Raw genomic sequence first — 26599 nt, forward strand, 5'->3', positions numbered from 1 at the left:
ATGGGTAGACACTCAACCACTGACCACACCGGCTGGGCCTCCATACATATTTTTTAATGAATGGATAACACCTTTGTCGGTCTTCTTTGAACTCCCCTGGGTTCATTCAGCAACCCTCCCGATTTGTCTGGGAATGTGGGGTTTCTCTGGGCCCGGGACTCGGGATTCGGTGCTGAAACCTGGACAGTCTCGGGCAAACCTCTCTGTGTCTGACAATGTCTGACTAAACCCACTAAGCGACAGAAATGAATGATAGAACTGAGAAACTTTCAGAAAGAAAGGGCTTAACATCCGGACAGAACTCGGATTGGATGGCCCCGCCCCCTCATGGCCTTAGCCCCACCCCTTCTACCGCCAGCCCTCTCTGACTCCGCCCCCTTCTGGGAAGGTCACCTTAAAAACGCGGGGGGGCCAACTGGGCATGCGCCGGGCAGTCCGCTACTGCGCATGCTCGCCTCGGCCTTCTTGGCCTTCCCTCCCCCGCCCGGGGAACCGGAAGTTGCCTCCCTCTCTGCGGCTCGGAAGAGGCTAGCGGATCCCGGGTGGACTTTGGCCCGGCGCCGCGGTGCTCGGTGGGACGCGGGCGCAGAGCGACCTCGGGGTTAAGGGGTGGGGCCCGCCGTTAGAAGCCAAGATGGCAGCGGTGGCCAGAGTGTCCTTGAGGCGCCGGTTCCCGGCCGCGGCCCTCGGCGGAGCCTGCCTGCAGGTGAGCTCCCGGGGCGCAGGGAAAAGGCGGGCGCAAAGGGCTGGAGCCGGCCTGGGGCTGCGGGGGAGGCCGAGGGGGCACCGCGGGCTTCGGGGAGGGGAGGGCCGCTCCCACCTGCGCGGTGCCCTGATTTATCCCTGTCAAGCTGCTGCACCTGTCGCGGCCTGCGAGCGGTTCAGGACGAATCCGATTTTTAGAAATAAGTCCAGACAAGAGACTTGAACCGCCCAAGGTCACATGGCAAGTGCGTGACTGGCGGAAGCAGAACGCGATCCCAAACATCTGGGCTCCCAGCCCGTTTTCCGTCGCCCAACCTTCTCCTCTGCGGGGTGGGAGGGGTGGGGACCGGGGCGCCAGGTCCGTCCTGCGGGACGCGAGGCGGGGGGCTCAGGAAAGAGGTCTGGACGGGGGTCGGAAAGGACAGGGCAAGTGAATCCTTGGGGACAGAGAGGGGAGAGGAGACTGGAGGGAAGTCCAGCCCCTGGAGGACCCGGACCCTTGCCTAGGGGGCTGCGGGCCGGACTCGGTTCCGTACAGCAGGTCCCCCCTAGGCGCCCCGTCCTTGAAGGGCGCGCAGCAGTACCGGCCTCGCAGAGGCTGGGCGGGGAGCACATCGCCGCAGCTCGCGCTGCTCCCACGGATTCTGTTCCGTGTGCCGGTCTCCCCGGCCTCTTGTGTTGTCAGGAAGCTACATTCTTCTGGTCTGCATCCTAAACGGGAATATGCAGGAGGGGAAGGGAAGCTGCCATTGCACGCCTAAGGGACTAAGGATTTGCAAATCCGTTCCAAGCCTGCCACCTCCTCTGGGTTCCCCATCCAGCCCCGTTAAGGTGGCCAGCAGGGATTCTCACCTCCTTTCCAGAGGTTTGAAAACGGAGGCATCAGGAAGAAAATGTGTTGCTTGCTCAAAATGTCATGGCCAAGAAGTGGCAGGTCCAGATCTAAATCCAGTGTTGTTGTTGTTGTTGTTGTTTGGATCATAATGTGAGGACCTCCTAGCACAGATCTGGGCACGCGGTCGGTGCCTTTCTTGCACTCAGATGAGAATGTCTCTCATTTCCAGCACCTGCTCCGGCTGCATAACACCACGCACACGGCCTGTTCCTGATGCTGGCTCTTCCCAGTGTGCTGTCGGGGGACTTGCACACGTTCCTTTTAGGGTCTGAGAAGGGGAAATAGGAAAGAGGATTGCGGACCAGAGCCTCGAGCTGATGTCTTCTGAGCATTAAATTGATGGCTGGTAATGGCCTTGTTTACCAGCCCCTTTCATCTCCGTTGAGCAAGCAGTTAGGCAGTGAGAGCCCCACCAATGAGAGTGAGTTCCACGGCTCGTCCCTCTCCCAAGAGCGCAGTGTAGAGAGGGCCAGTTTCACAGGTCAGTGTCGTCATTCCCGGTGAGCCGTTGTAGGGCCTCCTGAGGGCAGGAAAACAGAAGAGTCAGGGCGCCCCCTCTCCCCCATGTAGGAATGTGGGTTCATATCCGCAAAAGCCGCTGCAAAAGAATTCAGTAATGAATGCGGTGTTGCCGGTGGGTGATATTCAGGCTCCTAGGACTCTAGGACACAGTGTGGTTTCTCGTCTGAATTCCTTTCATGCACTAGTCTGCCCCGCCAACCACCGTTATGCCTGTAAGTGATCAGTTGTTCTCTGTGTTGCCTTATTTCTTCATCCAGACGATGAACTCCTTCAGGGCAAGTACCACCTCCTCTCAGGGGTGTACCTCATTGCTCCTGGCACTGGCAGAGCTTCAGATACCTATCTGCCAATCAGATTAGTACAAAAACTGATAATGTTGCCAATATTGGAAAGTAGAGATCATTTTCTGGACTATACTAGAGCTTGACCCCTCCGGTTAATCTTATGAGGTAGATTTTAATAATCCCTATGCTTTACAAAAGAGGAAATGAAATCAGAGAGGTTAACTAATATGCCAGTGAACACACAGCTCCTGGCCCTGGCCGGGTAGCTCAGTTGGTTGGAGTGTCATCCCAATGAGCCAGGGTTACAGGTTCGATCTCCAGGCGGGACTCATAGGGGAATCAACTGGTGAATGCATGGGTAGGTGGAAAGCAAGTAGATGTTTCTCTCTCTCTCTCTCTCTCTCTCTCTCTCTCAAATCAGTAGAATTTAAAAAAAAAAAAAAATACAGCTACTAGAGCTTGGATTTGAACCTGGCCACCCATTTCTGAAACTTTGCACACATCTCCCTTCATCTCAGAAGCAAGGCCCAGGTTTTACTCAGATCTCCTGCCCTCCTCCTCTCCATTTGCGCACCTTTGCCCTATCTCCAAATCTGAATCTGCTCTAACTAGTTCCAAGCCTGCTCCTTGAGGAATCTCCTAAAGCAGTGGTTCTCAACCTTCTGGCCCTTTAAATACAGTTCCTCATGTTGTGACCCAACCATAAAATTATTTTTGTTGCTACTTCATAACTGTCATGTTGCTACTGTTATGAATCGTAATGTAAATGTCTGATATGCAGGATGGTCTTAGGCGACTCCTGTGAAAGGGTCGTTCAACCACCAAAGGGGCCGCGACCCACAGGTTGAGAACCACTGTCCTAAAGGCATAGCAAGCAGCCTTTAGCATGAATCAGAATTCACTCTTCTCAGTTTGGTTCAGTCCAGCTCTTATCTTCCTTCCTTAAACTATAAACTATGAAGTTAATTTTTTCCAAGTTACACTCGGCCTCGGGTACTCATTAGTTTTGTAGATTGAAGGAGAGATGCTTTTCAAAAAAATATTTTTTTTATTGATTTCAGATAGGAAGAGAGAGAGATCAGTGGTGAGAGACAGTTATTGATCAGCTACCTACTGGGAATTGAGTCTGCAACCCGGGCATGTGCCCTGACCAGGAATTGAACCATGACCTCCTGGTTCATAAGTTGACGCTCAACCACTGAGTCATGAAGTAGAAATGCTTTTGAAAAACCCTCCTCTGTCATGGGTGTGTAGTAAATTGCTTGATAGGCAACAAAGGGGGAAAACTTCCCTGCTTTTGCCCATATAGCCTCCTTTCCTTCCTGTTACTGTGGGAGAATTGGCAGTTCCCCCTTCACTCGTCCTCTGCATCCCACCACTCCTTCAAAGATAGCTGTCCACATGGGCTTGCACACTGAAGGGTCTCCAGTTCAATTCCCGGTCAGAGGCATGTACTCAGTTACAGGCTCAATCCCGGCCTCCGTCGGGGCACATGCAGGAGGCAGCCGATCAATGATGCTCTCTCATCATTGATGTCTCTCTCTCTGTCTCTCTCCATCTCTGAAATTTTTTTTTTTTTTTAATTGTAGAATTACCCTCGCCTGTGTGGTTCAATTGGTTGGAACATTGTCCCATACACCAAAAGGTGGCGGGTTTGATCCTCAGTTAGGACGTGAACAGGAAGCAAACGATGTAAAAAAGAGAAATCAATAAAAGCGAAAGATGGAAATTGTAGCCAGGATCTCCTTCCCCCTCCTTTTTTCTCTCCATAACACTTATCACCGTTGGACATAGTAGAGATTTTATGTGTGTGTCTCCCCCATTCATTGTGTAAGCTCCTTGAGGATGGAGATGTATGTCTGCTTTGTCCTTGACCCCAGACCTAGAACAGTCCCTGGAACAGTAGCCACTCCATGATCATTTATTGAACAGATAAGTGAATGAGTATGTGTAGAACATCTACCACCAAGATCTTGGTGGTGGTATGACTGCTATTGTTTGGGATCTGTTTGGGAAAAGAATTCTCTCTTTGTGTTGTTCTGTTTGGGATTTGCGTTTTTACTACTCTCTCTAAGCATGTCCTCGATGAGGATTTTTTTTTTTAATTTACCTTTTTTTTTTTTTTTTTTGTCAGGCCGGCAGAAAATATAATGTAATTTTGTCTTGGCATTCCATGAGATGAAAAGGTTGAAAATCACTGACTTAGTACAATGTCTGACACATGATAAGGCTTCAGTGAGTGAAAACTATTGTTATTATTTCTAAATTTACTATGAACACCTAGAGAACAGATGTTTAGATTTCTCTATTCAGATAATTTTTTTTTAACTCACAGCTGCCATAACGCTGTGGATAACTTTAGTTCAGCCCTCGGGATGAGCAAAACTCTGTCACTTTTAGACCCACAGCCTCCTCTGGTCGTTTTGATTCTCAGATCTCCTCTCCTCGTTCCTGTTAATGTCCCCTCACCCCTCCAAGTGTTGTGTAAAATAGGTTTTTAACTCAAAATGAATTTAAATTAATTGTTTTTAAAAAATAGTGATACTTTGGAGTACCCCAAAACTTACCTTGGGGTTTACTGCTTATGATACTCTGTTGCGATGCATCCTTGCGTGGCTTTTGTCTCACATTCATTTGAGAAGAACTTTTTTAATGGTTTCTAAATAACCTAACCCCTTTGGGGGAATCTTCGTGGTCCAGTAGAGACCTTTGTAGAGTGACTATAAAGCGGGCATTTGAGTACTAGAAAGAGGTGTTCAGTTGGGATGCATTGCAGGTAACCGTGGTCTTTGACAGGCCTTGTGAGAGTGAACCCCAACTGGATCAAACCAGATGCCTATTGCCCACTGGTAACACTGTTACATCAGGCCTTAGAACCATAGCTGACAACCCCAAATTCCCAGGTTAAAAACTTTTTAATTTATATTTTTTTAAAGGCATTTTGTCCCTTTCCTCCTACCACCTACCTTAGCACAGTGACCACCCACTGGAAACAGTTTGACAGTTTCTTTAAAAAAAATAATAAACATGCAGCCCTAACTGGTTTGGCTCAGTGGATAGAGCGTCGGCCTGTGGACTGAAGGGTCCCAGGTTCGATTCCGGTCAAGGGCATGTACCTTGGTTGGGCACATCTCCAGTAGGGGGTGTGCAGGAGGCAGCTGATGGATGTTTCTCTCTCATGGATGTTTCTAGCTCTCTATCCCTCTCCCTTCCTCTCTGTAAAAAATCAATAAAATATATTTTAAAAATAAACATGCAACTACCATATAGCCCAGCAATTACACCCCTGGACATTTGTTCCAGAGAAATTGAGACTTAACGCTCACACAGAAACCTATTCCCAAATGTTCATTACAGCTTTATTCATGATAGACAAAAACTGGAGACAGTCGAGATGTCCTTCAGTGGATGGATGGCTAACAAACCAAAATGAAACAACTATTGAGGCACACACAGCTAGGCTGAGTCTTCAAAGGACTAATGCTGGACGAAAAAAAAGCCAGTCCCAAAAGGGTGCATACTAGATGATTGCATTTCTATGACATTCTTGAAATGACAAAATTATAGAAATGGGAACAGATTCTGATTGCTAGGGTTAAGGAATAAGGGAGAGAGGCATGGGGGCCGTGGGTGCGGCTGTATAAGAGCAACACTAGGGGTCTTTGTGGTGATGGAAATGTTTTGTGTCTTGACTGTATGGTTGTGATATTGTGCTATAATTTTGTACAATGTTACTATTGGGGGAAATTGAGTAAAGGGTATGTGGGATCTCAGTATTACTTATAAATTCATATGATTCTACAATTATTTCGAAATGAAAAGCGTTAACTTTTTGAAAAAGCAGCAGACTGGATATACCCAACAACACGGATGAATCAGAAGCATTACGTTAAGTGAAAGAAGCTAGACACAGATGTACTCTCTGATTGCATTTATATGAAATTTTATAAATTTCACATAAATCTGTAGTGATAAAAAGCAGATCAGTTGCAAGGGGAAAGGAGAGGCACTGATTGTAAAAGAACCTGGAGGACTTTCTGGATGGAAATGTTCTATCACAATTGTGGTAGCAGTTATTCCACTTTATCAAAACTCATCAAATTGCCGAAACCGGTTTGGCTCGGTGGATAGAGCGTCTGCCTGCGGACTGAAAGGTCCCAGGTTCGATTCCGGTCAAGGGCATGTACCTGGATTGCGAGCACTTCCCCAGTGGGGGATGTGCAGGAGGCAGCTGATCGATGTTTCTCTCTCATCGATGTTTCTAACTCTCTATCTCTCTCCCTTCCTCTCTGTAAAAAATCAATAAAATATATTAAAAAAAAAACTCATCAAATTAATCATGTGCCCATATAATGTTTAGAGCAATGACACCCTGCATGTACTACAGTGGTCCCATGGGATTATAATGGAACTCAATTTCTGGTGAGAAATGAAGGCTATGGTTCAGGGGGATTTTTCCTCTAACGGGAGCAGTGTCTGGAGCTTGGCAGTGGACTCCCTCTTACAGCACCTCAATTCTGAGCGCACAGATTGCACCCCAGTCCCTCGGCCACTGACCTGTTTCCTCCCAGGGGAGCCCGTCCCCCAGCGCTGCATGTTCAGAGGGCGCTGCAGCCCCCAGGCCCGGCTGATGGGCTTCCGAGGACCCGGCTGTAGGTGCTCTGTTGAGGACCTAAGGTCCTGTACACGGACTCAGGCCCACGGGAGCACCTTAACCAGTATGAAGTGCCACGGCCACTCCAGTGAGAGTTTTCCCTGTGGGGCCAGCCTGTCCCTGGACGTTGGAAACATTGTCAGGTTGTAATGGTGTAAAGCAGAGATAGTTTTATTTCCTCCATCAACTCAGTACCAGAGAGAGCCTTTTATGCCAGATAGGGCCAGTGGAACCCAAAACAAATTTCCAAAGTCAAAACAGTGAGTTCTGAGTCCTACACTCTCTTCATGATAACACCCTCTTTTTCCTGAACCACCACAAAGTTCCTTGATCTGACCACTGCTCCGACAGGCAGTAGCCACCCATGTGGCCATGACAGTCCCTGTGTTCCTTACCCTTCCGTCCTGGTTTCTCATTCCTGCTGACCCTCAGGCCACCGTCACTCCCTCCTGACAGTCACTGTTACGGTGATCGGCGTCTCCCCCAGCCAGTTTCTCCTCGATATTCCCACCCAGCCCACCTCCCTGCTCATGGGGCAGCGTTGACAGCTCTGTGTTCTCTGACCCTGTCGGAAGGAAGCAGGGGGAGGACTTGTGGGACAGAGTGATAAAGTCTGCAGTGTGTCCAGTAATGCCCAGGCCTTCCCACTCACTCACTGACTTCCCGGCATCTTCCAGTCCTGCAGGCTCCAGTCATCGTCAGTGCCCTGTACAGGTATATGTTTTTAAAAAAATTAATATATTTTGATTGATTTCAGAGAGGAAGGGAGAGGGAGAGAGGGATAGAAACATCAATAATGAAAGAGAATCATTGACTGGCTGCCTCCTGCACATCCCCTACTGGGGATCGAGCCTGCAACCCAGGCATGTGCCCTTGGCTGGACTTGAACCTGGGACCCTTCAGTCCGCAGGCCAGCACTCTATCCACTGAGCCAAACCAGCTAGGCTTTAAAATTTTTTACACTGTATTTTTACTGTACCTTTTCATGTTCAGTTATGCTTGGACACACAGACACCACTGCTACATGGCCTGCAGTACTCAGCCCAGGAACCTGCTGTGCAGGCTGCAGCCTGGGGTCAGTAGGCGGCACCTTAGCGCCCAGGTGTGGAGTGGGCTGCACCATCCGGGTTTGTGTAGGTGCCTCTGTGATGTTCGCACAAACATGCATTTTTGCCTAACGATGCATTTCTCAGAATGTACCCCATCATTAAGTGGTGCCTGACTGTACGGAATGAATTATACCTCCTTAAATCTCACCAAAACAAAAACACTGGTGGGCACGAAGCAGCAAAAGCTGCTGGAGCCATCTTCAGGAATCCTTTCTTTTCACTTCCTCTTCACTGCCACAAGGTGGCGGTAGCCACGTGTTCCTGCCCATTCACAAAATGGAGTCCCTCATGGAAAATGTTCGTTTGTAAAAACGACATTCCTTTTATTAATGATCTAGCCAGCTTGGTAACAAGGTAAAATACAGCTTCATCTTCACATTCACTTTCTTCATACGCTTTCTTTCCTACTGAAAGCTGATATTTTTCTTTTCAGCTTCACTTAATTTGGGGCACTTTTTGCCAGCAAGTAATAAACAGCATTACCTTCTTGTAATTACTCAGTTAACCTTCAGAGTGTTTACTTTCTTTAACAATTTATAAGCTATTTAGCTAGCTGGGAATACAGCCTGAACTTTCTATATAAAAATTGAGGGCTCACCTTATACTTGCTATTTGGACTGACAGGATCCCCGTCCCCGTCACCATAGTAGAAGCTTAGAGGACTTGGTGTGGTCTCTGCCTAAACGGAAAAGGGCTGCAAGGATTGTGGGGTGGGGAGGGCTTAGCCGTTGACTTAGGGGTGTTTCTTTATTTTTACTGGCTTGATGTAGGTTGCACTATTCAGCCTTTTAAGGTGCATTTAAAATAAAACACACTTTTACATTAGTATAACACTCATTTTTGCTCTTTTCTTCAATCTTTCCTAACCATGATTGAGCTGCTATATGCAAAGGCCTGGACCAGGGACGCTGGGCGGTGTAAAACAGCCTGTCCCATGCTGTGACCGTTCATCTACTGGGCCCTGGGGTGCCCAGATAGTTGGTCAGAGTTATCCTGGTGTTTCTGTGCAGGTGTTTTGGGGTGAGTTTAACATTCACATCGAAAAGCAGTGATGCAGATTGCTGCCCTAGTGTGGGTGACCTTACCCAATCAGTTGAAAGGCTGATTAGAACAAATTCCCTCTTATTCCTTCGGATGAGAGGGAATTCCTCCTGTCTGACTGCTGTCCAACTGACATCGGGGTTTTTCCTGTCTTTGGGCTCAGACTGAAACATCAAGTCTCCCTGGGCCTAAGCCTGCCGGCCTTGGCCTAGAACTGTCATCCGCTCTCCTGGGTCACCCAGCGCACTGACTACAGATCTTGGGACTTGTCACCTCCATAATTACATGAGCCAATTCCTTATTATAAACCTATTTTTATATCTGTACTAGGGGCCCGGTGCACAAAATTCGTGCACTGGGTGGGGGGGGGGAGTGTCCCTCAGCCTAGCCTGCCCCCTCTCACATACTGGGAAGCCCTCAGGCGTGACCCCCATCACCCTCCAATCGCAGGATCGGCCCCTTGCCCAGGCCTGATGCCTCTGGTCTAGGCGTCCGGCCCGGGCAGTGGGGACCTGCAGTGGCAGCGGGGGGTGCCGTGATCGCGTGGGCTCTGCCCCTGCCCCTGCAGGAAGCCTCTGGCTGAGGCGTCAGGCCCGGGCAGCGGGGACCCACAGCTGCAGCGGCCCCGCGATCGTGGGCTTCGCTTTAGGCCCAGGCAAGGGACCCCTAGCTCCTGGGACTGCCAGCTTCGACCGTGCCCAGCTCCCATCGCTGGCTCCACCCCTACTTCCTGCTATCACTGGCCAGGGCGGAAAAGGCACCTGATTCTCCGATCATGGCTGGGGGGCAGGGCAAAGGCGGCCCCAGGGCCACCTTTGCCCTGCCCCCCAGCTCTTAGCTCCCCCCTGGGTTTCCAATCACTGTCAGTGGCAGGGGGCTTCTTCCTGCTTTCCCTTTCGCCTCCCTGCATTGTGCCTACATATGCAAATTAACCACCATCTTGTTGGCAGTTAACTGCCAATCTTAGTTGGCAGTTAATTTGCATATAGCCCTGATTAGCCAATGAAAAGGATATCGTCGTACGCCAATTACCATTTTTCTCTTTTATTAGTATAGATAAGTGCACATATATGTATGTATATGTGCACATATACGTATATCACACATATATGCACACTGCTGGTTCTATTTCTCTGGAGAACACTAATACACATGCCCTTGAGGGAGTTTAGGACATAAAGAGAAGACAGCACCAAGAAGAGACCAGGGACTATTCACAAATAAATAGGATAGTACAGTGTTTAGGAACATGGATTGTGGTGTCAGACAGACAGACCTGGATTCCAATTCTGGCCCCACTCAGCTCTGTAAGTGTGGGCCCATAACTTGGTCTCTTTTTCCTCATCTTTAAAATGCAGATTCAGTGGACTACTTCATAAAAAACACTTAATACAGTACCTGGCAATAATAAATAGTGACTTTAAAATGAGTATGATTGGCATGTCTGGCATATGAGACATGCTTAGTATCTGCTGAATATCGGATGACTGCCTTCCCCAAGAGGCTGTCAGTAACGTGCGGGTTTGTATCCAGTGTTGCAGTTTATAGTGCAGCTAAGTAGGATTTACCTTGCATTTTAAAGAATTTATTTTTCGTTCTTGTGAACTTTTTAAATTTCAGGCCTGCCGAGGGGCCCAGACAGCTGCTGCCACCGCTCCCCGAATCAAGAAATTTGCCATCTACCGATGGGATCCAGACAAAACCGGAGATAAACCTCGTATGCAAACTTATGAAATTGATTTGAATAAGTGAGTATCTCAATGAAAGCTGGGTATTGGATAAGTGAAGGTGAGCTCTTCATCTGATTCAGGGGCGTGCTTTGCACACCCTTGGTCATCCAGTGGCTCTGGAATTTTATCATCTCTTGAAAACAAAATGAGAGGAAATGTAAATAATAATTTTTTTTAAAGGAGACAAAGAAAAGGAACAGAAAACAAATGCAACAAGAATGATGTGGGTGCCTGAATAACTTTATAAAATTCTTTTTCTTCCCTCAAATCAAAGCATGACCCATTTCTAGGAATCATGGTAGAGTTGGCTGTATGCATAGTGTTTTAAGTCATTTAACACATTATCAGTTTTAGAATGCTGAATGTTTTCGTGTTGATTTTATGTATCTGGACCGTGTATTATATAATAATGATAAACACCATAAACCTGGCTGGAATGGTGCGGTCGAGTTACACTGTGGGACGCCCACTGATGCTGCAAAATTGCTTAGTATGGGGAAAACACCCACATGTTTGGTGATGAGAAATGAAGTATTGGAAGCGAGTAATCCTAGAGAAGAACATAGGAGTTTTCCCTTTATAAGAAGAAAGCTCAGATCTTCAAAAACAATTTCCCAGGACCTCAGTAGACAGAGTCAAAGAACGTGCACAGACTGAGTCCCCTAGAATCAGCCCAGCAGAGTGACCCTCCGTGGGCAGGAAGTTTCATCTGTTTTGTTCTCTGGTGTATCTCCAGCACCTAGAACGGAACCTGGCACACAGAAGACTTGCAATGAATAATTGGTGAGTGAAGAAAAATTAATGTATTTATGACAAATACTCAACCATTGTAGTTAGTATTCAAAGCTCTCAAACACTGAGAATAGTAGAGGTTTTTAAAGGTTACATTTCCCAGTGTTGGCAAAAGTACAGTGAAAAGGGTGTTTGCATGTTGCTGATAGAAATACGGATAATGCAAAATGTTAACTAACCTTATTGTGCTAATCATTTCACGGTATATACATATATTAAATTGTCGCGTCATACACCCTAAATTTACACAGTGTTACGTTTTATTTTTATCTCCATAAAGCTGGGGAGGGGCATATTTTTTAAATCCCATGCATAGAGAAATACTGAGAGGAATCAGGTGGCAACCAGGCAATAAAATTTGTTGAGCACTTCTGTGTACGCAACATAAAAATTGCATGTTTTTATTTAATCTTCTTTACAGTCTTGTGATACAATATTAATTCCGTTTTACAGATAAACTGAGGCTCAGACAGGCAGCCATTTTCATAGAAGCACAGACTCTGCATGAGGATAATTGTTACACTAAATGTTTGTGGCAGGCAGTGCTCTCCTTGTTCCTTTCCTCGTGTGTTCATTCACCAGCAGTGCTGTGAGATGTCGGTGTTGCTCTCTGGGCTTCATCGACAGGGAGCTGATTGATTTGCCTGTAACCTCGTAAGTGTCCAAGGCAGGATTCAGACCAGGCTCTCGAATGCCAGGCCTGCACTTTGGATCCCAAAGCCAGGGCTGCTGCCCTTTTTTTTTTTTTTTTTTTTTGTAACATCTTTTTATTGATTTCAGAGAGTAAAGGAGAGAGAGAGAGAGAAAGAAATATCAATGATGAGAGAGTATCATTGATTGGCTGCCTCCTGCATGCCCCACACTGGGGATCAAGCCCGCAACCTCGGCATGTGCCCTGACTGCGAATCGAACCGTGACTTCCTGGTTCATAGGTCAATGCTCAACCACTGAGCCACGCCGGCCGGGCAGGGCTTGCTGCCCTTATACCCTTCACTGCACCCATGCGCATGGAACCCTCAGTGCTTGAGATTAGGGGACTGTGGGTGATTTATCTTTTATTCTCTTCCATGTTTTTGTGGTGGTTGTGCATTATTATTATTATTATTATTATTATTATTATTATTATTATTAATGAACCATTTAAAGCTACTTATTGTTTGGATTTGAAATTTCTAAATTTGAAATAAACTATTTGGGAAAGCTTTACAAGGAGCTTTAGAAGAAAAAAGAAAAACTGCCAGTACGTGGAAGTTGTTTTCTAACCTAAATACTTTCAGCTTTCCATTTTCTAGAAATGTATATTCAATGTGATCACCAAAATAGAACTCTGCGGTACTCCAACTGTGTAAGAATGTGCAAAAATAAAACGGGGAAATTCTCAGTGCCCCGCGAAGGCCAGGTGGATAATAAAAGCAGCTGACATAGGCAGATGTCTCATCTTATTATGATGAAAGTGTAGGGAGAGTGAACTTCACTTAAATACAACTCGGTTCTTTTGTTCTTGCTTTGGTTTTGGTCAGATGTGGTCCTATGGTGTTGGATGCTTTAATCAAGATTAAGAATGAAATGGATTCTACCTTGACCTTCCGAAGATCTTGCAGGGAAGGTAAGCACTTCCTTCCCTGGTAGGCCCCGCATACTCATGTTCTGGTTCCCGAAAGGCTGGCCAGAGCTGACAGAAATACCTAGAGAACAGCTGCAGGGCTCTGCCAGCTGACCTGGCTGTGCATGGCACTTCCTTTTCTTGGGTAAAGGGGTCGGAAATTTTAACTGGTACAAGTTCTGGTTTCTGAGTTTGCTTCCCTTCAAGGGCTTTCTGTCGCATGGTTGCTGCATCTGGCAACCCCTGACAGCTGCTGCTGCCTTCGAAGACCGGCTCGGTATGCTGGCGGGCTGCCTCTGCTCTGCTGGGCTCATGTATCAGGGGGCAGTAGAGAAAGTCCAACTGGTGCTTATGCTCACGTAACATTTGTCCAACAGGGAGGCGTGTGCGTCCCTCCAGCTCCCAGCATTACATGTGCACAGAGCAGGTGCTCAGTAGGATTGTTCGGGATGGGAACAGCGTGTCCCATAGTGTGCTGCTGGTGCCGCATGAGCTGATTTCTGGCAGTGTGCACGCCAGCCTTTTTTACCTTAATAGCTATGTATTTCTTTACGTGTTAGAAGGACATAATTACTGCTGACAGTGTAGCAGTGATACAGACATGGTTTTTTAATATGAATTTAAGTAAAAATGATTTGATTTAAAGAAAGCTCCTAAATAATTGTTCAGGTGGTTCTCAGATGGCAAAAATCACACAGGTGTGCCGGGAAGCCCGGCTGGCCTGATGGCCGTGGAGCACAGCGTGTGTGCCAGGCTCCGTCCTGTGCGCTCTGTGTGAGATGGATCAGTGCTGCTATTTACATTCAGGGTACAGTGAAGAAACTGAGCCCGGGGGGTAGGAACTTCCAAAAGGACGCACAGCTAGTGAGCTGGGAGCCAGGAGTCAGCCCGAGTTGTCCGATTCCAGAATGCATTTCAGGCAGCACAGTACAGCACAGCACAGCACAGCACAGCACAGACAGCACAGCACAGGCAGCACAGTACAGCACAGGCAGCACAGCACAGGCAGCACAGCACAGGCAGCACAGCACAGGCAGTACAGCACAGGCAGCACAGCACAGGCAGTACAGCACAGGCAGCACAGCACAGGCAGCACAGCACAGGCAGCACAGCACAGGCAGCACAGTACAGGCAGTACAGCACAGGCAGCACAGCACAGGCAGCACAGCACAGGCAGCACAGCACAGGCAGTACAGTACAGCACAGGCAGCACAGCACAGGCAGCACAGTACAGGCAGCACAGCACAGGCAGCACAGTACAGGCAGCACAGCACAGGCAGTACAGCACAGGCAGCACAGCACAGGCAGTACAGCACAGGCAGCACAGCACAGGCAGTACAGTACAGGCAGCACTGCACAGGCAGTACAGCACAGGCAGCACAGCACAGGCAGCACAGCACAGGCAGCACAGCACAGGCAGTACAGCACAGGCAGCACAGCACAGGCAGTACAGTACAGGCAGTACAGCACAGGCAGCACAGCACAGGCAGTACAGCACAGGCAGTACAGTACAGGCAGTACAGTACAGGCAGCACAGCACAGGCAGTACAGTACAGCACAGGCAGCACAGCACAGGCAGCACAGTACAGGCAGCACAGCACAGGCAGTACAGCACAGGCAGCACAGCACAGGCAGTACAGCACAGGCAGCACAGCACAGGCAGTACAGTACAGGCAGCACTGCACAGGCAGTACAGCACAGGCAGCACAGCACAGGCAGCACAGCACAGGCGGCACAGCACAGGCAGCACAGCACAGGCAGTACAGTACAGCACAGGCAGCACAGCACAGGCAGCACAGCACAGGCAGTACAGTACAGCACAGGCAGCACAGCACAGGCAGCACAGTACAGGCAGCACAGCACAGGCAGTACAGTACAGCACAGGCAGCACAGCACAGGCAGCACAGCACAGGCAGTACAGTACAGCACAGGCAGCACAGCACAGGCAGCACAGTACAGCACAGGCAGCACAGCACAGGCAGTACAGTATAGCACAGGCAGCACAGCACAGGCAGCACAGTACAGGCAGCACAGCACAGGCAGTACAGTACAGCACAGGCAGCACAGCACAGGCAGCACAGCACAGGCAGTACAGTATAGCACAGGCAGCACAGTACAGGCAGCACAGCACAGGCAGCACAGTACAGGCAGCACAGCACAGGCAGTACAGCACAGGCAGCACAGCACAGGCAGTACAGCACAGGCAGCACAGCACAGGCAGTACAGTACAGGCAGCACTGCACAGGCAGTACAGCACAGGCAGCACAGCACAGGCAGCACAGCACAGGCAGTACAGCACAGGCAGCACAGCACAGGCAGTACAGCACAGGCAGCACAGCACAGGCAGTACAGTACAGGCAGTACAGCACAGGCAGCACAACACAGGCAGTACAGCACAGGCAGTACAGTACAGGCAGTACAGTACAGGCAGCACAGCACAGGCAGTACAGTACAGCACAGGCAGCACAGTACAGGCAGCACAGCACAGGCAGTACAGCACAGGCAGCACAGCACAGGCAGTACAGCACAGGCAGCACAGCACAGGCAGTACAGTACAGGCAGCACTGCACAGGCAGTACAGCACAGGCAGCACAGCACAGGCAGCACAGCACAGGCAGTACAGCACAGGCAGCACAGCACAGGCAGTACAGCACAGGCAGTACAGCACAGGCAGTACAGTACAGGCAGTACAGCACAGGCAGCACAGCACAGGCAGTACAGCACAGGCAGTACAGTACAGGCAGTACAGTACAGGCAGCACAGCACAGGCAGCACAGCACAGGCAGTACAGTACAGGCAGTACAGCACAGGCAGCACAGCACAGGCAGCACAGCACAGGCAGTACAGTACAGCACAGGCAGCACAGCACAGGCAGTACACCACAGGCAGCACAGCACAGGCAGCACAGCACAGGCAGCACAGCACAGGCAGTACAGCACACCACAGGCAGTACAGCACAGCACAGGCAGCACAGCACAGGCAGTACAGTACAGCACAGGCAGCACAGCACAGGCATTACAGTACAGCACAGGCAGCACAGCACAGGCAGCACAGCACAGGCAGCACAGCACAGGCAGCACAGTACAGGCAGTACAGCACAGGCAGCACAGCACAGGCAGCACAGCACAGGCAGCACAGCACAGGCAGTACAGTACAGCACAGGCAGCACAGCACAGGCAGCACAGTACAGGCAGCACAGCACAGGCAGCACAGTACAGGCAGCACAGCACAGGCAGTACAGCACAGGCAGCACAGCACAGGCAGTACAGCACAGGCAGCACAGCACAGGCAGTACAGTACAGGCAGCACTGCACAGGCAGTACAGCACAGGCAGCACAGCACAGGCAGCACAGCACAGGCAGCACAGCACAGGCAGCACAGCACAGGCAGTACAGCACAGGCAGCACAGCACAGGCAGTACAGTACAGGCAGTACAGCACAGGCAGCACAGCACAGGCAGTACAGCACAGGCAGTACAGTACAGGCAGTACAGTACAGGCAGCACAGCACAGGCAGTACAGTACAGCACAGGCAGCACAGCACAGGCAGCACAGTACAGGCAGCACAGCACAGGCAGTACAGCACAGGCAGCACAGCACAGGCAGTACAGCACAGGCAGCACAGCACAGGCAGTACAGTACAGGCAGCACTGCACAGGCAGTACAGCACAGGCAGCACAGCACAGGCAGCACAGCACAGGCGGCACAGCACAGGCAGCACAGCACAGGCAGTACAGTACAGCACAGGCAGCACAGCACAGGCAGCACAGCACAGGCAGTACAGTACAGCACAGGCAGCACAGCACAGGCAGCACAGTACAGGCAGCACAGCACAGGCAGTACAGTACAGCACAGGCAGCACAGCACAGGCAGCACAGCACAGGCAGTACAGTACAGCACAGGCAGCACAGCACAGGCAGCACAGCACAGGCAGCACAGTACAGCACAGGCAGCACAGCACAGGCAGTACAGTATAGCACAGGCAGCACAGCACAGGCAGCACAGTACAGGCAGCACAGCACAGGCAGTACAGTACAGCACAGGCAGCACAGCACAGGCAGCACAGCACAGGCAGTACAGTATAGCACAGGCAGCACAGTACAGGCAGCACAGCACAGGCAGCACAGTACAGGCAGCACAGCACAGGCAGTACAGCACAGGCAGCACAGCACAGGCAGTACAGCACAGGCAGCACAGCACAGGCAGTACAGTACAGGCAGCACTGCACAGGCAGTACAGCACAGGCAGCACAGCACAGGCAGCACAGCACAGGCAGTACAGCACAGGCAGCACAGCACAGGCAGTACAGCACAGGCAGCACAGCACAGGCAGTACAGTACAGGCAGTACAGCACAGGCAGCACAACACAGGCAGTACAGCACAGGCAGTACAGTACAGGCAGTACAGTACAGGCAGCACAGCACAGGCAGTACAGTACAGCACAGGCAGCACAGTACAGGCAGCACAGCACAGGCAGTACAGCACAGGCAGCACAGCACAGGCAGTACAGCACAGGCAGCACAGCACAGGCAGTACAGTACAGGCAGCACTGCACAGGCAGTACAGCACAGGCAGCACAGCACAGGCAGCACAGCACAGGCAGTACAGCACAGGCAGCACAGCACAGGCAGTACAGCACAGGCAGTACAGCACAGGCAGTACAGTACAGGCAGTACAGCACAGGCAGCACAGCACAGGCAGTACAGCACAGGCAGTACAGTACAGGCAGTACAGTACAGGCAGCACAGCACAGGCAGCACAGCACAGGCAGTACAGTACAGGCAGTACAGCACAGGCAGCACAGCACAGGCAGCACAGCACAGGCAGTACAGTACAGCACAGGCAGCACAGCACAGGCAGTACACCACAGGCAGCACAGCACAGGCAGCACAGCACAGGCAGCACAGCACAGGCAGTACAGCACACCACAGGCAGTACAGCACAGCACAGGCAGCACAGCACAGGCAGTACAGTACAGCACAGGCAGCACAGCACAGGCATTACAGTACAGCACAGGCAGCACAGTACAGGCAGCACAGCACAGGCAGCACAGCACAGGCAGTACAGTACAGCACAGGCAGCACAGTACAGGCAGCACAGTACAGGCAGCACAGCACAGGCAGTACACCACAGGCAGTACAGCACAGGCAGCACAGCACAGGCAGTACAGTACAGCACAGGCAGCACAGCACAGGCAGTACACCACAGGCAGCACAGCACAGGTCGTACAGGCTTGGAGACCCGGGAGAAAACCAAAAAGTGTAGATTGGGCCAAGAGCGAGCGCTGGGACCGAACTCTCTTCCTGAAATAACCTTCCAGAAAGGAAAAGTCACTGTAAATGTTGGCCCATCACTTTTTATGTTTGTTACCTGCTGTGCATTTCAAGACCTATTTCTAAGACATCTGTTTTGATTTAGCTAATCTTACAGGACTGGGTTTACTGTAGCAAATGCTGAGAGATATTTTGATAGTTGGGCTGAGTCCTGCTGTTCAGGGAGCATTCTGCTGTAATTGAACACCAGCTTTCCCCACATCAATCCTGGCAACACAGGAAATAGAGATGCTTTTCAGTAACCTTCTCGCCCCCCGTCCCCCTCCACCCCGTCCCCCCAGACTCAGAGCCAAGAACATCAGGTGTGGCCCATCTGGACTAAAATATCCGAGGCAGGATGAAATTAATTGCTGCTCCTTTTTACTCCCTTATTACTTGTTAAGAGAATTTCCAGGGGAGCCTGTTTGAGAGAAGATTCATTGGATTTATTTTTTAAATTATATACCATTTCTTTTAAAACACAGTGCTATGTGTTTAAATAGAAACACAGTTGAGTGCCAGGTGTGCATCAATATATCGATACTATTCAATCTCTTGAGGAGTATTTGCCTAAAACTTTAGAAGAAGAAGAGATCTGTGTGTTCTCTATGTTCCTACTAAGCTTGACTGGAGAAGAAGGGAGAGTCTTATAAAAGTGGTAACACCCCCACCCCCCCCCCAAAAAAATGTTTTAAGTGGTTACCCAGTGCAAGTTCCATGAGTAATCCCATTTCTCTGGCCTGATGATCAAAATACAGCTCCAGAGAAGCAGTACCAGGGGTTGAATTTGCATAGCCAATTTTAAACTCTGAAATACCTCGGAAATTTCCATGCACAGGAAGTGAGTCCAGGCTAAGAAAATTCTCATTTCAGGGTCCCTTGGTCAGCACCTCGTTTCTGCTTGCTTTGCTTTGCTTTGGTTTCACATTAGTTTATTCTTCTCCTTGGAAAGTTAGTGCTCAGGCAGCTTTTGTGGGTTTCATATCCTCCGTGCTGCTTGTCTTGTAGAGACAATAGAATAAGAGCTACCTCTGGATCATCTGTAGCCAGGCCTCAGCCTTATCATGACCAAGACAATGTTGATTTGTTTGGGGATATTGTAGCTGTTAGAGTTTGTGTTCAAATAACAATGGCTTCTGAGATCAGAGATGGAACATATGGCCAGAGACAGTGGCTTTTAAAAATACAGGCTGATTTTTCTCTCAAAATACATGAAGCATGAAGCTAGGACTGGTGCTGGGAACTCCGTGGTGCCAGCTGGATCCCAGGCTCCTCTGTCCTAGTGCCACCCACCCTCAAGGTTGCCTCATGGTCACAAAATGTTTTTGGAACTACAGCCCGTAGATCTGCATTCTAGATAAGGAGGGGGAAGAGGCCGCAGGCACCTCTGCCAGAGCTGTGCTGCCTGCCAGTACTGCTCCCGGTGGCTGAGTAACTGGCGACAGTCCAGAGGAAAGAACTTGAAGCTGGGTGACTGAACCGGGATCTGGGTAAGGACGTGTTGGCTGTATTTGTCTCTCAGGCATCTGTGGCTCCTGTGCAATGAACATCAATGGAGGCAACACTCTAGCTTGCACCCGGAGGATTGACACCAACCTCAACAAAGTCTCAAAAATCTACCCTCTTCCACATATGTATGTGATAAAGGATCTGGTTCCTGTGAGTTTCTGCATCCCTCCCTGCCCCCCCCCCCCATATTTTTTGCAAGGGCAGGGGAGAGGTGTGTTCGGGTTATGCTCTTAGTTCTTTCGGGCAGTTTTTTCCTATCTGAGTTGAACTAAGTAATTTGACTGTTGAAAGACAAACAGGCCTGGAAGATCTTCCAGCAGCTCATTTGGTGAAGATTTTTTGGAAATAACAGGGCACAAAATTGTAACAGTCCCAGAAACGAAGAATTTGGCCATAACTACAAAGAATTCATGTGGGAAATACCAATTGGGAAGCAGCAGTTGACACACAGTTTACTTTCATTTCTACTCCCTGTACTTGACCGCCTTCGCTGAGGGTGTTTTCAGGGGTGGGTGGGATGAAGAGGAGATTTGCTAACAGCGCCCAACATTGCGACCATTTCTCCCTTCTGAGTCTCTGCCCGTATCCTGCCACAGGAGGATCTGCCTTCAGTCCATCATAGGGCAGGAACGTAGGCCGAGAAATGGGCGAAGAGAAAGCTGCGGGGATGGTAGAACCTGACCCTTCTCCCTCTTGCCCTCAGGATTTGAGCAACTTCTATGCTCAGTACAAATCCATTGAGCCTTATTTGAAGAAGAAGGATGAGTCCCAGGAAGGCAAGCAGCAGTACCTGCAGTCCATCGAGGATCGAGATAAACTGGTGATTTCCCCCATTTATGATCTTGATTTGAGGAATTTCATTGCAAAGATGTTTTCCAGGAAGTGTGTCTTGAGGGGGTGGGAGTGGTCAGGGCGGGTAAGTGCATGAGGTGATGCAGACCTTTCAGTGTGTTCTGGAAGGAACTTCAGAAGCATCCGCCCACGGGTTGGACACCTGTCCTCTCCGGCCGGTGGGTAGTGTGAGCCCAGAAGGGCAGAGCAGACCAAGGAGCAGATTGTTAACCATATTGCAGATGCTTGTCTTCTACAGAAACCAGTGTGGGAACTGCCCCTTCTGTAGAAGTTGACCGCTAAGTCAGGGTTGCACTTTAACACTGTTTTATAGGTGGGAATGAAATCGTTAATGGTAAGCTGGGCCTAGAGCCTCTGTGTTCTCTCCTACCATCGCACGTCTGGTGATTGCCTTCACACTCTCTTGGAGTTGCTGTTCTCTGTGAGGCTAGGGAGTCTTTGAAAGTGAAGGCGTTATTACCGAGTTTCCAGTCTCCTCCTGTACTACCTTCCCCTCCTCTCAGAAGTGTCTGATTTGCACTTTTACCCCCTGCACACTTTGGGTCCTGTGGAGAGGAAGAGGGGGGAGGGGACCACATGGAGGTGGATCCCAACCAGGTGCCTGCATGGGGCCAAAGACATGTGCTTCTGATGGTCACCACTTCGTGTGCTCCTCCAGCGAGCGCTGATCCTAAGAGAGTCCTTTACGTTCCTGCCCGTCAGACTGAGCCATCGTAGGGACGGTGTCTTACTCCTGGATCCAAGACCCTGGCACGTGTTATTTTACCAATTCATAGTAGTTATGTGAATGAGTACATGAATGCAGCTGTGACATGGAGACGATGGGGGCAGCACGGTGATGTGAGTCAGCACAGCCCCACTTCTAACTCCTATGGAGTCGAACACATCCCAGGGTCCAGGTTGGAACTGGCCACTCTGGCCCAACCAGTCATCCCTCATGCTCGGGCAGCTTGTAGCTAGTAAACATCTCCTTGATGTGGGGTTATTAGGGATTGAAGCATGTTTTCTGGATAATCACAATTTGCTCATTTATATACCAAACATTTACTTACTTAGCATTTTTCACTTCCTTAAATTAATATGCTAAACATAACTTTTTTCGTGATTTTATGGAGCTGGGGTCAAAACGTAAATGTGCCTCTGTGTCCGCGCTGTTCCTTTATTTGAGCACCTCCCACAGTCTTAGAGTTCTTCACGAGCATGAGCTCACACTTGACTTTCTGCTGCTTCCGGTATGCGCACTGTGTGTTCTTTTTTCCTCTTCTTTTTTTAATATTTTTATGGATTTCAGAGAGAAAGGGAGAGGGAGAGAGAGATAGAAACATCAATGATGAGAGAGAATCATTGATTGGTTGCCTCCTGCACATCCCACACTGGAGACCGAGCCCACAACCCGGGCATGTGCCCCTGACTGGAATCGAACCCGGGAGCCTTCAGTCCGCAGGCCAACACTCTATCCACTGAGCCAAACCAGCTAGGACACATTGTGTATTCTTTAACCATTCCTACTGTTGTGGACCAATGAGAGTGCTTCTTAAAATGTTTTTCTAAAGTAGATTAAAGAATATGACTATAATTAAGGTTCTTAATCCTATTATCTTATGCTTTCTAGATCAGTCGGGCCAGTTTATACTCTTACCTGCTGCCTGAACAGAACATAGATTTTGTTGAAGACTCATAAGGTTATAATCAGGACCAACAGGTCTTTGTCATCTGTCATGTGAGTCAGGAACAGATCTGACCAAGGAGCTGGGTGACTGAACCGGAATCTGTTTTGTTTTAGCTAATCTTATACTAGACCATTCAATCTCTTGAGGAGTATTTGCCTAAAACTTTAGAAGAAGAAGAGATCTGTATGTTCTCTTATGTTCCTACTAAGCTTGACTGGAGGAGAGGGGAGAGTCTTATAAAAGTCGTAACCCAGTGCAAGTTACTTCAGATGGCGGCATGCCCTTCTGTTCGCTGCCTTCAGTCGGTTTCTGTCCCCAGAAGCTGGAAGTCCAGTGTGTAGAACTGGTTGGGCAGATGAGTCAGTGTGGCAGGTGTTAAGGAGCAGGGCTTCCAGAGTTAGGCTGCCTGGGTGCCATCCCAGCTCTGCTACTTGAGCTCTGTGACCCTGGGCAAGTGACCTGACCGCTCTGAGACTCAGTTCCTTACCTGTAAAATGGGAATCTAATAGGATGTGATAATCAAAGAAGGTAAAGTCGGTAGAGCATGAGGTGCTCCGTGCAAGTTGGCTATTTAGGATGATGTTGGTTCCCATTGAAAACCTGATGTCTCTGCCGAAACCGGTTTGGCTCAGTAGATAGAGCGTCGGCCTGCGGACTGAAAGGTCCCAGGTTCGATTCCGGTCAAGGGCATGTACCTGGGTTGTGGGCACATCCCCAGTAGGAGATGTGCAGGAGGCGGCTGATCAGTGTTTCTCTCTCATCGATGTTTCTAACTCTCTATCCCTCTCCCTTCCTCTCTGTAAAAAATCAATAAAATATATTTAAAAAAAAAAAAAAAAAAAAAACCTGATGTCTCCTGTGCTGAGCGGGCAGAGGCTGGTGTAGACTACTAGAGGCCTCTGCACCAGGCCCTAGCTGCTTCTACACTGTATTGTAGGTAATGCATTTTGTTTGTTTGTTTGTTGGGGTGTTAGTGTCTATTTTTATTTTTGTTTGTTAATCCTCACCCGAAGATATTTTTCCCATTGATTTTTTTTTTTTTTTTTTTTGAGAGAGAGAGAGAGTAGAAAGGAGGTGGGGGGAGAGAGAGGAGACATATCAATTGGCAGAGAGATGGTCTGCTCCTTGAAGGGTCACAGGTTCGATTCCTGGTCAAGGGCACATATCTTAGTGTACTTGGACTTAAACTCTGGGCTGTAATCCAGCAAATGATTACATTTCAGATCCAAGCTCTTTCGAATGGCTCTGGTAAATCTCTGCAAACTACTCCTAGGATTTTCCCAAGAAAACTCCCATGCGAGTGGATGCTTTGTTCATGCTCTAACCTCAAATACCGCCTTTAGTCAACTAAGGACACGTGGGCTCTTCCGTCCCGGGCTCCTGACCACGCTTCCTCCTTCCGCACAGGATGGGCTGTACGAGTGCATCCTCTGTGCCTGCTGCAGCACCAGCTGCCCCAGCTACTGGTGGAATGGAGACAAATACTTGGGACCTGCGGTGCTCATGCAGGTGAGGTGCTCCGCCATTGCTTTAAGAAACGCTGAAAAAAGCATCCAGAAGTCCAAGTGCACAATATGTTGTTGGAAACCAGACATTCTGAGGGGCGATGGCTTCCTTGATTTGCATCCATTCCAAACAAGGTCACAGATTTCTTTGTCTTCACTTGGCTTTCAGTAAACCTAGGGCTTCATCTGCAAAATGCCTTGGTTCTGGTGTGGCGAGGGTCCCTCCCTGGGTGGTGACATGCCGGTGGGCAAACCATGCCTTGCCGATATTTAAAATGTGTTTCCTGTGCAGCTGGCTTTTACCTACCCACTTGCCTGCTTTCCCCAGAATGCATCTGTCATGGCTCCCACCTCCCTCTCACGGGGATTTTAACACGCGAGCAGGGGAGAACGAAGTGCCGTTGAGGGGGGCCTGCCAGCTCTCGGGTTGGAAATTGTTTGCAGGCTAACGGACGCCGGGAGGACCGGCTGTAGGGGTTGCTCAGAAGAGAAAGTAGTATTGCCTTTCACGATATGAATAGTTCACTGCAAAGAAAGTCACTATCTTTGTTCCCGGAAAGCTTAGGCGTTAGATTTATGGTCCGTGCTTTCCATAGACTCTTACGCAACTCACAAAACAACATTTATCATTTTCCCACCAAAAGAGAAGTTATGTGGTTGTGTGACCATGTGGCAGTGTTGATTCCCAGCCATGGTAGAGTTTGACAGCCAGGTGCATTCATAGTTGGCCCTCGAGCCGGTGACCTGAGTTGTTGGGAACATAGAAGTCCTCCAGTAACACTGCAGAGCAGGTCTGGTGATGGGGAGGTTAGTTTTCAGCTGGCTGGTCTCAGGCTTCTGGGAGGCATACACTAATTAAAGGAATCAGTAAGTGAAGCATAGATGATCTCTAGACAGGGCTGTGAAGTCATCAGTTTACTCAGATACAGGGAGTAGGTGCTATGAAGATAGATAAAGAGTCATTTTACACAGTCCCTGCCTTCACTAATTCGTAATCTGGATAGGAAGCTAATGAGCAACGTAATAATTAGAAGACGATGCCTGGTCGCGTACTCTTAAGCCCCAGGGTGCCAGGTGCACTGTGGTTCACAGGTTTGTGGGGATCACTAGTCAAGAGGAGTTCAGGAAGATTTGGGAGCCTTTCCGTGAAAGATGGCAAGAATTAAAGAGTGTGCAGACAGGGTGGCAACGCTGAGAGAGTTCCCTGTCCTGCGCTCCTGCAGCTGTGAGGTGAGCCAGAGGCTGCTCTGGCCCGGTAGGTTACAGCTCAGCTAATCAGCCCCCTGTTCCCAGGCCTATCGCTGGATGATCGACTCCAGAGACGAGTTCACGGAGGAGCGCCTGGCCAAGCTGCAGGACCCCTTCTCTCTCTACCGCTGCCACACCATCATGAACTGCACCAGGACCTGTCCCAAGGTATGCAGGGCCGGCGGCCTCAGAGCCGCAGTGACAGATGGCCTCTGCTCCAGGGCAGACGGCAGAGAGCAAACTCGGTCATTGGAGCAGGAGGGACCAGAGCCTCTTCCACAGCTTTGGGAGCTTGTATGTGCTGGTTTCTGAAGATGAGTTAAAGATCGTGGGAATGTGTAAAACCTGTAGAGATGTCTGGCTAGTTGTGACACCAGCTGTAGTCATAGACGTTCTTTCTTAGATATCTTTGAGCATTCAGTGAACATGGTTCTGCCCTGGGCTCCTTTGCCTGCCACAGTGAGGCACACCAGCAGGAATAAAACAAGACAGCGCCCTTGCCAGAGAGAGAACTGGGTAGCCTTCTAAACATCTGGAAGGAGAGACCAGAGAGAGTTCCTAGCCCGGCCTCTGGGTTTTAGAGGGCCTGGTTTGCATTCAGTGCCTGGACACTGCATCAGCTCGGGGAGGGTTCCGCCCAAGGGCATCACTTCTTCCATTCAGTTTCACTACCATTTGGTATTGATTCTCTTCTCTTTTTTCAAGGGGCTGAATCCAGGGAAAGCTATTGCTGAAATCAAGAAAATGATGGCAACCTACAAGGAAAAGAAAGCTTCCGCTTAACTCTTCTCATGCTAACCATGATCTGTAACCAGCTCAGCTGGACATAATTTATATCTAATTTGAGTTTCCATGATTACAGCATGTAAAATAAAGTTTTAAGAAAAAAATAAATGTTATTCTACTTTATTAATGAAAAAGCAAGCCTGTTCCTTTTACTCGCTGCAGAGGAATGTGAAGGTGCCAGGAGGAGGAGCCTCTGGGGGTGGGGGGGTGGGTACAGTGGGTCCAAGATTGAAGCTGGTGTCATGCAGGACCTGGGGCTCCTCCCAGCTTTGCCATTCACCAGCTGGACAGCCTTGGGCAAGTTCCTTCTCTGCCACTCCATGTACCCATCTGCAAAATGGGAGTCACTTGTGTCTACCTCACCTCCTGGCACTTACTGAGTG

General features: G+C 49.3%; 1 protein-coding gene and 1 long non-coding RNA gene across 2 annotated transcripts; one reads left to right on the top strand and one right to left on the bottom strand.

The window, feature by feature from the left end:
- On the bottom strand, positions 1-2004 carry LOC132231624 (uncharacterized). Its single transcript, XR_009452098.1, has 2 exons — positions 1558-2004; positions 1-1416 (listed from the first exon to the last, which is right to left on the bottom strand). It is a non-coding gene; the product is annotated as an uncharacterized LOC132231624 (long non-coding RNA).
- On the top strand, positions 474-26350 carry SDHB (succinate dehydrogenase complex iron sulfur subunit B). The gene is made up of 8 exons (XM_059691093.1): positions 474-706; positions 10831-10958; positions 13253-13338; positions 20169-20305; positions 20859-20975; positions 24085-24186; positions 25476-25598; positions 26136-26350. The coding sequence occupies exons 1-8, from the start codon at positions 635-637 to the stop codon at positions 26211-26213; spliced, it is 843 nt and encodes a 280-aa protein (XP_059547076.1). The 5' UTR covers positions 474-634; the 3' UTR covers positions 26214-26350.
- The last annotated feature ends 249 nt before the right edge of the window (positions 26351-26599 follow it).

The sequence above is a fragment of the Myotis daubentonii genome, chromosome 3 (genome assembly GCF_963259705.1).
Source record: "Myotis daubentonii chromosome 3, mMyoDau2.1, whole genome shotgun sequence".
Lineage (NCBI taxonomy): Eukaryota > Metazoa > Chordata > Mammalia > Chiroptera > Vespertilionidae > Myotis > Myotis daubentonii.